Genomic DNA, 13,612 nt, shown 5'->3' with positions numbered 1-13,612 from the left:
ATAAGTTGTAATTCGTAATAACAAGCGGGAGTTGAGTTGTCTGAAAGTTGAGTTGTTTTACTTACAACCCAACTAAGTTGAGCTGTATACCGTAATAGGTGCATTACTTGTCCAGAATCAATCCCAATATACGTAATGTATGCCCTGCATGCGTTGTGTCCCCACATGACACCAACCATCTTTTCAAATGTAATGTGAAATCTAAGCCTCTAACATCAATCTCCCTACGGTCCTCCGGGTTGAAACAGTCAGTTTCCTTGAACTCCCGTTAGAGGACTTTGACGACAATTTATGAGTGGTCGGGCCCATCAAATCGCGCGAAACACTGTTAACACAACAACAACAACAACAAACTAAGTAGGTGGCAAGATTCTTGTCTCACAAATATTTTTTGCATATTGCTTAAAACCGGCCGATTTACTGCGATTTATTTTTTTTTTTCATGTTTTATTATACTGGCGGCTGCAAATGCAAATTTTTTATCAGCATTACTCATAAATAAATGCATTTAACTTTTTATTGCGGTACTGGGAACATCAAAAATTTCAAAAAATTAAGTACTAATTGCAACTGATAAAAAATATATTTTACATCCTCATATGCAAGGAAGAACTCAAAAACTGTTAAGTATGTCAATGAAATGTTTAGTCGGTATTGCCAAACGGTTGAAAAATTAATAAAACGTGTGAAAAGCGCGGTAATTTAGAAAATATGACTAGAAGCAGTCGACGAAAATAGTAGTCAATCCCGCTCCAACTCTCACTCACTCCCACTCTCACTACCACTCCCAATCGAACTGTCACTGCCAACATTCAAAAATAAAACTTCGCTTCCTCTCTTTTCTTTCTATACCATTCTCTTCACTTTATCTTCCATTTTTTTCTTTCTCTGGCCATTTCTTATTCCATTTATCATTTCACTTCCACTTTAACTCTAGGTCTACAGCCACTCTCACACCCACTCCCTCTCATACTCCAATCCTCATTCCCAATCCAACTCACTCCCACTGGCACTCTCACTCCCCCTCCCACTCCAACTCTCACTCCCATTCCCACTATAACTCATACTCTAACTCCAATCCTCACTCCGAATCTCACTCTTACTCTCGCTCTCACTTCCACTCCAACTCTCACTACCACTCCCAATCCAACTGTCATTCCCACTCTAACTCCAACTCACACTCCTATTAGCAAATAATTTTTATATATATAGTTAACTTTACTATGCGTGCACCTCGCCGCTTTTTCTTTTATAAAATCTTAAAAATGTCTTTCATACTCACATAAGGTTCACCCTCTTTGTGGATTAGCTCTTCATGTTCCAACAACAGCTCAACCGCTTCAACGAACTCCGCATTAATGGCATGCAGCAAAGCATCCTTCGTTTCAACGCCCATTATCACCAATAACTCAACCATCTCAAGATTCTCATTGTCAATGGCAAGAGTGAGAGCGCGACGACCCAACGGGTCCATACAATTGATGTTGACATGGCGACTGTGATGCGCTTTCTGAAGGATTCTAAAATGCAAAAAAAAGTAAAATATTTATAATTGTAATGAAAAAGGGAATTGAAAATCTTGGTATAATAAAAATGAAAACGATTATAAGCAGTAAGTTTTAAATGAAAAGAGTAATAGTATATAATTGAAAAATCACAAAAAGAATATGAAAAAACCGAAAATAAAAGTATTTAATCCTTGACCGCTTTTTAATAACAAATCAGTAAACGTTTTTTCATACTACTTTTTTTCATATTCCTACCATTTTTATGTGATATCCATTTTTTTCTTGGCATAATACCCTTTTTCCAAGCCAATGTCATTTAAGTAGACAAAATGTAGTAAAAAATTGGAAAATCACTGCAAGTGGAAAGCAAAATATTTAAAGAAACTTAAAGAAACTTTTAATTACTTGAGTAGCAGCAAAGTGAAAAGTTAAAGCAAACAAGCTAGTCTATGACGTTGTCAAAGACATTACCAAATGGGAACAAACCCATGAAGGTTGTCAAGCCATTATGAGTACTAACAAAATGTCAGCACATTGATGTCGCTGGTCAACAATGTTGACATTTATTTGTGAAAAAAAGGAAAAGAAAACTTTTTGTGGGTAAGTAGCAGTAATTGAGGCGCTATTTGCATACATCCGCTGCCATGGCTACTTAAAACATACACACACACACATGATAATTTAGCGCACTCAACTGGCCAGACACATTTGCTGAGTATATTTTGCTAATGCGCATATATTCCTAGTTCAAAGTTCAATAGAATGGCAAGCAAAAAAGTTTGTAAATGGGAAAAAAGTTAGTTATTGATTCAAATGATTAGGAAATGGGGACAAGAGCAGTATCCAACGTAAGAAATTATATTGTTGGTAAAAAGATAATGATGGGGATAAAAGTCTACGTCAGGCTTATAATATTTGTGAAAGGATTTTTTTCGTAGATAGAGCCAAAGCCAATAGGGGTAGACTGAATGATTTCATAGTGTTACCAGGCGGCCGCTATATTGTGGTGGTGGAGTACTTCTTCTACCACACCTAGGACCCTGGGTCAATCCCGAACAAAGTAACATCGAATGATTGCGATATACCGCGATATGATTCTGAATATAATCATGAATATAAAAATAAATAAATGTAAGGCACGATAACTCTCGAAGAGATTTTAGGCAGAGCTTCTCTTCCAATTTGCGTCGTGTTCCTTTTAATTTTTCCTACAAATTGGCGGGACAGGGCCTACTTGTTTTTATGACTTCGAACGGCATCTGCAAAGCAGATGAGTTTTCACTGACAGCTTTAATGGCAGAAATACACTCGGAGTGCTAGCCAAACACTACCCCGCTTAGAAAAATTTTCCTCTAATTGAAAAAACTTGTTTCTAAAATTTTGATGTTGCTTTTCCCGGGGCGTGAACCCAGGATCTTCGGTGTGGATGGCGGAGCACTCTACCATCAGACCACGGCGACCGCCATGAACAGTTCCAACAATATTTTGAAATTACAATATTCCCGAAATAGTCCAAAATAGTCCCAATTTGATCGCGAAAACAATCTCGCATTATAAACAAATGATACCAAAATAGTCCTAAAATAATTTTAGTGATGTTGTTATGAAAGTAACCAAGAAGCTGCTCCAAAACTGTCGCAAGAAAATCTGGATCACAATCCCAAAACTGTGCCGAAATCAGCCAAAAAAGTCTTGAAAGGTTCCCAAAACAATCCCGAAACTGTTCAGGACACAGTTCTGAACTGGTTTTAATAGTCGCGAATAGTCCCGAAATAATTCCGAAAGACCCCCGATATGATTCCAAAAACAATACGAACTGGTTCAAAAAGGAACCCAAATAGTCCCGTTGTAAAGTAGAAATAGCCCCCAAAGCAACCTGGAAAGAATCTTGGAGAAGCCGTAAAATGATCGGCAAATAGCCCGGAAATAAACCGGAACCAGAAATCTAAGTTACTTAGCTACCAAAAATTGGTAACCCACGAAGAACATGACCCCGAGAGCTACGCCACAGCTCACCATTGTATAAAATTCTGTCTAATTCAGGTTTCTGCATTCCATAGCACATTGCAAATACAATAGGGAAAAAACTCAAAATTTTTGGATATCCATGATCTAAAGGACCCAAATACCATACAAATATTGGTATATGACAAAGACAAGTAGAGGTGAGGAATTATTATTATTAGTTATTTTAAAATGTTCCATGAACGGAGATCGTGAGGTGTTTCTGCTATATTTTCCAAAACTTCCCTGGCCTCGGTTTCATATGTTCAAATAATATTGGTGTAGGATAAAGTTACGTAAAGTTATCACTATTCTTAAAAACTGTTATATAGAAGGAGGTGGGGAAAGAACACGACGCCGCTGGTCACTTTTCTAAAATTCCATAGAATTTTATCTACTTTTCCCAGATACCAAATATATTCTTACCTACGATTGGCTATCTGTGAAAAAAATTTCAGTTGAATTATTGAAAAACATTTTTCTAAATTATTTCGATGATGCTTTTCTTTCTCCATGCGTGTCAATTAAGTATATCTTCAACTGTTAATTTCCTTTATGCATCTACAATTCACTTGGTTTTTTTCTCATCTCCAATCAACAAGTCCTACTCAAACTCTCCCCGTACTTAAGTATTCAGTGTCACGTCATTGCTCGGCAAACTCCTTCTTAAATATCTTCAACTGGGCTGACCTCATATAGACTGTGAACACTTCAGCCTTGTGTACTCAATTTTAGGTCAATATTATCACATCTAAAGGTTTTAGTCCATATTCTAAAGCTTCAAACATTTAAATTTTACTCAAAAGCGAAGCATAAGATCCACGCTTTCAGTGTCTTTAGGGGCAAATTATGTATAACACAACGAGTAATTTTTACTCGTGTGTACCATAATTCATACGATATAAAAACATTGTGGTGAGCGCGAAAGTCAATGACTCCGATGCAAAGTGTTACGGTGTCATACATAATATGGCGTTGAGTCCTACATTGAGAACATGAATACGGTTATTTGTTCCTACACGCTAAGTTTTCAATTATGAAATTTCATTTGCCCAATTATTAATAACTAATGTTGTTGTTGTCGTATGAACAATAAAGACAACCCTGAGGTTTAATGAGTGTTATGGTCCTTTGCCGGATATAGATCTGGTACGTTCCGGTAACAGCACAATTCAGATACTATCCCGACCATCTCGGTAACGCGTAAAGCTTCTAAACCATACCGCCCCTCACCCCTAGTTCCATAAGGAATTTGGGATCACCACAACCTGCCAAATATGTGTATTATACATTCATATTTGTAACAGTATTCCCCTCGCCTAGGTGAGGCTGACCACTGAGTTGCGGAACCTCTGAAGCTATAAAGCCTTATATTGTGCTTAAAGCCCTTAAACTCCGTTAAACCCTATCTAAAACGCTCCAGCCTATAAGCCTTATCTCGAAAAACTAAACTTCATTCTCAATGCCTCCAGTGTTTATCTTTCAATGTCAAATCTCTCAGCTTTGATAAGGATTCCCGACTTTTGATTTTAAAGCCGCATCCATTAAGTCTAAAGTCCCTAGCCTTTTATCAGGACTGAAAACTTTTATCATCGCTTTGCGAAAATCTCCACGTTTTCATCTATAATTTTCCGTGTTCCTAGGTTGACTAAAACGCTCCATGTTTTAGTTTAATTTTCTTATCTCCCAGCTTCATTGGTAAAGCTTCAATATACCTACACAATCTGCTCTCAAATAAAGCCTCAAGCTCAAACTCTATTTATTTCAAATCTGAAAAATTCAATCTCCAGACTTTTCACTGAACCAGTTTTAGTCTTAAAGCTATAGTCTCTAAACTTAAGTCAACAAACTCCCATCTCAAGACTCTGGTCTCTAATCATAAGTCTCTAAACTTAAGTTACCAAACTCTAGCTTCTAAACTTAAGCCTGCAAACTGTAGCCTCCAAACTGCACTATTCAAAAGTACTCTTCAAACTAAAGTGTTCTAACTGAAATCTTCAAACGCTAGTTGCATACCAGAGATTAAAAGTAGCCGTTTAGAACCTTTAATCTCTGGTATGCAAACTGAAGTCTGCAAATTGTATTTTCCAAACGATATGCTTCAAACTGGATTCTCCAAATTTTGGTCTCCAAAATGTAGTATCCAAACTGTTATCTCCTAACTGTAATCTACAAACTATAATCTACAAACTGTAATCTCCAAACTGTAATCTCGAAACTGTAATCGCAAAACTTGAACATCTACACTGAAGCCTTCAAACTCTAGGGTCCTACATGTAGCCTCAAAAACTAGTATACAAGATGCAGTCTCCAAACTGTAGTCTTTAAACTTTAATCTCCAAACTGTAGTCTCTAACCGGTTACTTTTAATCTGTGGTATACAAACTAAAGTCTACAAATTGTAGATTCCAAACAGTAGTCCCCAAACTGGAGCCTCCAAATTTTAGTATCCAAAATGCACTCTGCAAAATGTGGTCTGCAATTTGTAGTCTCCAAACTGTAGTCTCCAAACTGTTATCTCCAAACTGTAATCTACAAACTGTAATCTACAAACTGTAATCTCCAAACTGTAATATCAAACTGTAGTTGCCAAACTCTAGTATGTTTGTGTGTCGCCAAACATAAATGTTAAGTTACGCTACATTAAGTTGCATCCACCAACCCCTAACATGAATGAGTCAAAAAAACCTAGCTAAAATTAATCCGAAATTTCTAAATCAATTCAAAGCTCAAAACACTAAAAACTTTAGCAATTAATATGAACATAAAATTATCTTTTAGCTGTCATTATTACTTTGCTAGTGGCCATAAGCTTCCGCCTTTCAATAATATCCAACTTTACCACAAACCATTATGTCTGATTATATTCGATGTTTTTTCTTTGCTGTTTCAAAAAAAAAACTAATCCATTCAAATCAATAGGATGAACTATGAACAATAACCACGAAAGTGCCAAACTCAATAACAATTAGAATAACAATTTGAAAAGTTAAATTATATAAAAGTAGAAGAACGGTAAAAGAATCCAATCCAATTTAATTAATAATTGAATTGAAAAAAGGAAAAGATAGAGATCAAACGGTGATACATTTAAATGAAAATCTAGCGAATAAAATGAAAATGCATGGTAAAAAGTAAAATTGACAGTGATGAATGTGATGAGATGGAGGGTCATATAAAGTAACAGAGGTGGAAGAAATTGAAATTCGGGTATATCAAAAAAAAACTTATGTGAAGTTTTGGGATGCTCGATAGTGAACCGAGGAATATCGAGAAAATAGGCAGTGGAAAGCAGAAACAGTGAGTTGTGAAGGCAAGAGAGAAAGTAGGGAGAGGAGTGTTAGGGAGCTTAGAATATACACGCGGCAAGAGTGCCTGACTTAAGAGGCGACTCAAATACTCAAATGATTTAGGGAGTTGTGTAGAGCAACCCCTTAAACAGGTTTCCAGCGAAATTTACAACTTCTCCAACCCAGTTTTCAACTACACCTGCACGTGGCGAATCCTGTTTCTTTAGCAGCCGGGAACCTGGCGACCCATACTTCCTAACTGAACTACTGTATGGGGGAGGGATAGCCTAGAATGTTCAATGTGGTCATATTTAATAGTCCTCAAGACGGTCAGGCTTCTACCTTAAAGGTGCTTGTTACCAGAATGTATCGGATCTATAACCGGCAAAAGACCATCAACATCGATAACACTCCCAAAAACCTTCGGGAGTATCTTTATCGCTACAACAACAAAAAAGGTAGAGAACGAGTAAAAGAGCAAGGATTTAAAGTTAAAGAAATGGGGCAACTGGAAACGATTAGCATTAATGAGTAAAAGAGACAGGGGAATCGAAGAGGAAGGGTTTGAGATACGGGAAAGAATAAATGAAGGCAGCAAGAGCAGGAAGCCGGAAAAGCGAGAGCAATAAGCAAAAGTTCTTTAAAGAGAAAGGTAAAAAAAAAATATATCGGGAAAGAAGTAGAAAAGGAGGAAATTTAAAAGGGGATTAGTTAATGATATACAGACCAATTCTAAACCAACCAGACCAATTTTGTTCTCGCGGATTTTTTTATTCCCGCGGAAAAATTCCTACAATTCTGTTCTGCTAGGGAGAACAATAATTGGGGAATAGGAATTTCGAATTTTCGAAGTCAGCTGTTTTGTCAATTGAAATTTCGTTGCACATTTCTTGTTATGTTTAAAAAATTTAAAAGTTTAATTATTGTTGCAAATTTGTTGGAAATTAAGAAATAAAATATAAACAATGCACAGTGTTTATAGCATTTCATGTATTCACTGAAATGAGTAATGAATTGGTGCCACAGCAACATCAACAACGGAACGTAAGAAGAAGACGGCCGCATAACACAAATCTGCCAGAGTTGCCTGCTTACATTCAGCAAAGCAATTTTCTGGCGGCCAAGTTGAGTTGAATTCGTCCTTCGTCATATGCCAAAATCTATTTAAGCCTTATTAAAAAATCCTTGCACAATTTCTGGATGGCTGCATCAAATATGTATACCAAGAGCTCTACCGTTGCTTATGATATACTTTTCGACTTAAAATAAAGAATATCGTGGTTGTAGTTGTTGTTGTATTAACAGTGAGAATATTGTGGTAGAATGTAAATATATATTTTAGCACAAATTTGTACAAATAAGTGTTCTTTCTTAAAATAACCAATTTCCTTTAACTATTTTGATATATGCCCTTTAATTTAACTAGTGAAAAAACTCCTATGAAATGGCAGAGAAATCTCCCTCTCCCTCACATTAATAATACCTACTTTTCTCCCATAACCGGTTTACGCTTTTTCGAACATTGTTCAGAATAGGAGGAAAGGGAGAAGTGAAAAAACTCACAAGGAATTTTTATTTAGAATACGAAGAATGGGAGAAGGGAAAAAACTCGCACGGAATTTTCGTTTAGAATTGGGCTGATAGAGAAAGTGAGAAAAAAGGGAACGGCAGAAAATAAATATGGGAATGGGAAGTGAAGACCAAACAAGGTGGGCGTGAACAAGACAGAAGGCTTAGAAAAGGTATAGGAGGAAGAAGAATGGGAACCTCGAGCATAAGTAAAAGCAAGAGAACTATTAAAAAGAGTAGGGGAAAGGAGATGGAGAGCTATCCGAGTTTTATGTACTACACAAAAAAGGAGGGTTTGATAGTCTTTATATAAAAATATATTTCTTGTGTGCGTGTGTAAATCAGTAAACCCCTTCTAAACAACTGGACCGATGTTGATGAAATTTCTTGCGTATGTGCAGGGGCATTTGAAATTGTCAAGGTTCACAAATTAGTCGGTTTGTTTGATTCGGAAGAGGATCAGTACCGAACCTATTATACAAAATCGAAAGTGTCACGATTTTCTTGAAACTTAATACATCGAAAGCTTTTAGCCTTGGAATATATTTAGCACACTTTTTCTTCTGAGCAGTGTTCCAGGGATACACCTATTTCAAAAAACCTTATTCATAGTGATGTCTGCTTCAAGTTTTGTAAATCGTTAGATTTTGGCAAGGTTGTGGTTAGGGACGAAGAGAGGGGCAGCGCATGGAAAGATATAGGAAGAGGGAGAGGAAAGGAAAGTGGAGTAATGGAGATAACGAGAGGAAGAAAAAATGTCAGTGAAAGAAAAAAGTAGAGGTAGAGAGAGAGGGAGCTGTAGAAGTGGAAGCAATTGAAAGTTTTGCCGTGGTGTGATGGTAGCGTGCTCCGCCTATCACACGGTATGCCCTGGGTTCAACTCCCGGGCAAAGCAACATCAAAATTTTAGAAATAAGGTTTTTCAATTAGAAGAAAATTTTTCTAAGCGGGGTCGCCCCTCGGCAGTGTTTGGCAAGCGCTCCGGGTGTATTTCTGCCATGAAAAGCTCTCAGTGAAAACTCATCTGCCTTGCAGATGCCGTTCGGAGTCGGCATAAAACATGTAGGTCCCGTCCGGTCAATTTGTAGGGAAAATCAAGAGGAGCACGACGCAAATTGGAAGAGAAGCTCGGCCTTAGATCTCTTCGGAGGTTATCGCGCCTTAAATTTATTTTTTTTTTTTAATGTAAGAAAAAAATGAAGTTTTTAAAAAACGGAAGTGAAGGGGTAGTCGAAAAGTAGTTTAAATTCGGAGAAAACGCAGTATAAAAGTTGTAATTAAGTAAAATGCCTAAGTGACGTCTGAACTGCTTTGTTTCGAATTTACTTATGGCTTTCCAAGGGTGTTCCATTGTAAGTCGACAGAAAGGCTCTACCATAAAAGTTTGCATAACCAACCTGCTTGGCTAGGTAGTATGCCTGTTCATTACATTTATGTCTCTACTTTCCGGGAATCCGTCCTAACAAAACCAACTTTATCCAAATCATTTAGGAATTTAATGTTTCACACACTAGTTTAGAAGCAATTGTGTAAGATTAATTGTGACCAGACTTCTGAGTCAGGATAAGTGGAGGGCCATTGGATTACGTAGTTGCAATACGAAATTTCGTATTTATTATCTTGTTACCTTAATATGACCTTTAATATTAGCACTCTTTAGCTCAGTTATATTTTAAAGTGCTGTCAGCGAGTGTTTCCTGTTTCCTTTTTAGAATAAGGAAGGGAGGTATTCCCACAAAAGCACTAAGGCGGCAGCAGGGGACATTTTCATCGCATCAGTTATGCTATCACAAATTAGTCGATGCAAACTAAGGACGCATATGTGACCAGTAGCTTCAAAACAAAATTAAATGTGCAGTAAATGGATCTTCGACAGAAATTACATGGTGCAGATACCCTCGAGAACTGATTGGTCGGCCGAGAAAGTTGGCAGGGATAGGGTCACCTCACTCTGACGGATCCAAAATGGACTGCGGCGTCGGCGCAGGTGTCTTCTCCAACCAATTATAGGTCGCAATCCCCATCCGCCTTCCAAACACAGCTAGCATCTTCCAAGCAGGGCTGCAAGGAATAGAGAGGGCCTGCATCTTTCTGCTGCAGAACCGGATAGACGGTGAGGCATTCATATACCCCGACAGTGAAGCGGCGCTAAAAGGGCTAGAATCACCGTACACATCCTCAAAAGCCGTCGATAACTGTAAGAGGGTGCTACTTGAAGCAGCTAACCAGGCAGCTATCACACTCAGCTGGGCACCCGGCCACAGGAGCATTGACAGCAACGAAAAAGTGGATGAAATAGCAAAGGCAGGAGCATTATTAGACATCATGGAAGCAGTCGCGGTTCATCGACCACTCGCATCAATTAAAAGAGATATTCTCTCCTATCTTAGGAAAATAGCAATCCGTCATTGGTACTCTACGGGCACCTGTAGAATCACCAAACAGCGACTACTCACCAAACAATCTGGCCAGAGTACAACCAGAAAAGAACCGATGATCTACTAAATAGGTCTAGGCAGGAAATATACAGAATAACGGCGATTATTACAGGGCACTGGCCGTTTGGCCCGCACGCGAGTAGAATGGGTATCCCCACAATGAGAGGTGTAGGAGCTGTAGACAGGAGGGTGCCGAGGAATCGGTTACTCACTTCCTCTGTGAGTGCCTAGCCCCCGCAAACTTTCGGTCCTGACCTATAGGCAACTATGTGTTTCCCGACGGTGTAAAATTGCCCCATCAAGGACATCAGTAGGTTTATTGTTTTAACCAAGTGGTTTGAGTAAAACAATACGCAGGGTACATCAGCCATAATATAATTGGTTCCAGGACTAAGTGCATCAAAATGGCTCCTAGAGCGCTACTTACCATAGCCGGGCAGCACAGCTACCAACAAACCAAATGTGTTGGGAAATAACTGCATGTTTTTCGATTGAGTCGAAAGCAGGCGAAGGAAGCTCATGTTGTTTTGTTTAATATAGCATTCAGATGAGCATTCCAGTTGAGAGCTCTGTCCAATGTAACCCCCTAGGTATTTTTCTTCCATTAAAAATCGGATTTTGGTGCCACCCAGTATGTTCTAACATAGACAGTTTTCCTTTCCGGGTAAAAGACACAAGGAAAGTTTTGTAAGGATTGATAGATAAGCCTTTCGTTTCACACCAACTTTCTATGACTTGCAGGGCTTTTTACATACTAATTTATCTCTATACAATTGTTTATCAAATCCAATGGATTTAAGTAGCTGAAGGAGGTTATCTACGACTATGATTCCCTTGAAGGCATCCTCTGATGGCCGCAATGGAGTCAGTTGTCTCCACCAATTCAAAACTAGTTTTTGTTCCCCTTAGCAACCAGCGGCCGATCATTGGGCTCATATGATTGCCAATCATAGTATTTTTTCGATAGCTTGATGTGTCACGTTACCAAAAGCCACCCACGTGTCAATAAAAAACTTTAAAGCCTTTTCATTTTTTTCTGTGACGCTATGAATGACCGTCTCAGCGGATTTTCCTGACTATTAGGCAAATTGATTCCTACACAGAGCTGATCTCCCTAATATGATGATCCAAAATTTTCTCTATACCGTTTAGAAGAAACAAACTATGGCTATTTGGTCTATACGAGGAGAGAAATAGCTCGGGTTTTCTTGGATTTGGTACGAATACTAATTCAAACACTTTCCAACTCTTTGGAATGTAGCCGAGCAATAGATATGCCTTATAAAGGTTGGATAAGGCTAGGGCTCTATTGTTTATTCTATGCAGCAACAGACAGAGATAAACCCTATCCGATGCTGTGACTTGGATGGTCTGAAAGTAGACAAAGCTCATTGCATGCGGTTGGAAAAGTAAGCTTTTTTTTGCTAGGCTTTTTTCTCTTCTACTTATGATTGGCAAGCCTCCCATTATATGGGAGTTCTTAATGTGAGTCTTAGGTCAGAACTTACAAGTCTCTAAGTGTCTTTCGGATTACCATTACATTTCTGTGAACTCTAGAGAGAGTTTCTGGAGTCGCACCGCAGTTAAATTTACAATTGGTATTGTACTTACTAATATAAAGTTCTAAATTGTTTTTAGAAAATTTATGGGGACAAAAAAGTCCTTCACAAAAAGTTTCATAAAAAAGTTGAAGCTTTCGTTTAAAGTTCATCAAAACCAAATAATAAATTATTTCCACTACCACTATTTGTTGTTGCATTAAACTAGCCAACCAAAGGATATATGTAAGTGTATGACAACTTTTGACACGCAAACGACCGGAGTTGTAGCTGTCAGAAGCAACACATGGTTGACATGCGTACAATTGAAGCAACAACAAATAGATAAATAATGGTGCCGGAATACAAAAGCACAACTTGTGGGTGCGAAGATATACATAGACACATAAACATAATGTGATTGTAGGTGTAACCTTGTATGTATTTTGATTAATTACGAACATATTGGCAATTAAAAAAATAATATATGTAAGGCGCGATAACCTCCGAAGGGATCTAAGGCCGAGCTTCTCTTCCAATTTGCATCGTGCTCCTCTTGATTTTCCCTACAAATTGGCCGGATGGGACCTACCTGTTTTATACCGACTCCGAACGGCATCTGCAAGGCAGATGAGTTTTCACTGAGAGCTTTTCATGGCATAAATATACTCGGAGCGCTTGCCAGACACTGCCTAGGGGCGACCCCGCTTAGAAAAAGTGTCTTCTAATTGAAAAACATTATTTCTAAAATTTTGATGTTGCTTTGCCCGGGGTTTGAACCCAGGGCATACGGTATGGTAGGCGGAGCACGTTACCATCACACCACGGTGGCCAATTAAGAATCATAGAATCATAAAAACCCTTACAAGGAATTAAGAGCACAGCGAGTAGCCCCAGCGAGACGTTTTTCGGAATAGGTTAGGTAGGAGTGGCTGCCCGATTGCAAACTTAGGCCAGTGATATAAGGCCCGTTATGATACCACAAAAATCATCACTATATTTCCTCTTCGAACCATTTCGAGGACCTGATGACAGCTACTGGGGCATTGACGTCATGCTCTACAACCTAGCTCAGATTATCTAGAAATGGAGTACCCAGTTGCGGACGAGGTGAACCACCATTTGCTCCTCCTCATCCTCTTTAAAGCTCCTGCAGCATCGACGATAAGACGCTCCTAACCTTTCTGCATGCCTACCTATAAGGCAATGCCCGTTAGTGCCCCCATAAATACAAATTATTGATTTGGTGCTTAACATGATAGACG

The 13,612-nt window shown here is 38.5% G+C and overlaps 1 protein-coding gene across 3 annotated transcripts in view; it reads right to left on the bottom strand.

Annotated features, from left to right (window-relative positions):
• Positions 1-13,612, bottom strand: part of LOC137243728 (transient-receptor-potential-like protein) — a 292,030-nt gene that overhangs the window by 244,474 nt on the left and 33,944 nt on the right. For all 3 annotated transcript variants that reach the window (XM_067771751.1, XM_067771753.1, XM_067771752.1), the window contains exon 4: positions 1,283-1,520. In XM_067771751.1, the coding sequence (XP_067627852.1) occupies positions 1,283-1,520 (238 nt within the window). The remainder of the gene's footprint in view (positions 1-1,282; positions 1,521-13,612) is intronic.

This window comes from Eurosta solidaginis, chromosome 3 (genome assembly GCF_040869045.1).
Source record: "Eurosta solidaginis isolate ZX-2024a chromosome 3, ASM4086904v1, whole genome shotgun sequence".
Classification (NCBI taxonomy): domain Eukaryota; kingdom Metazoa; phylum Arthropoda; class Insecta; order Diptera; family Tephritidae; genus Eurosta; species Eurosta solidaginis.
Note: the sequence above shows the minus strand (reverse complement) of the source record. Positions and strands in the feature narration are given on the sequence as shown.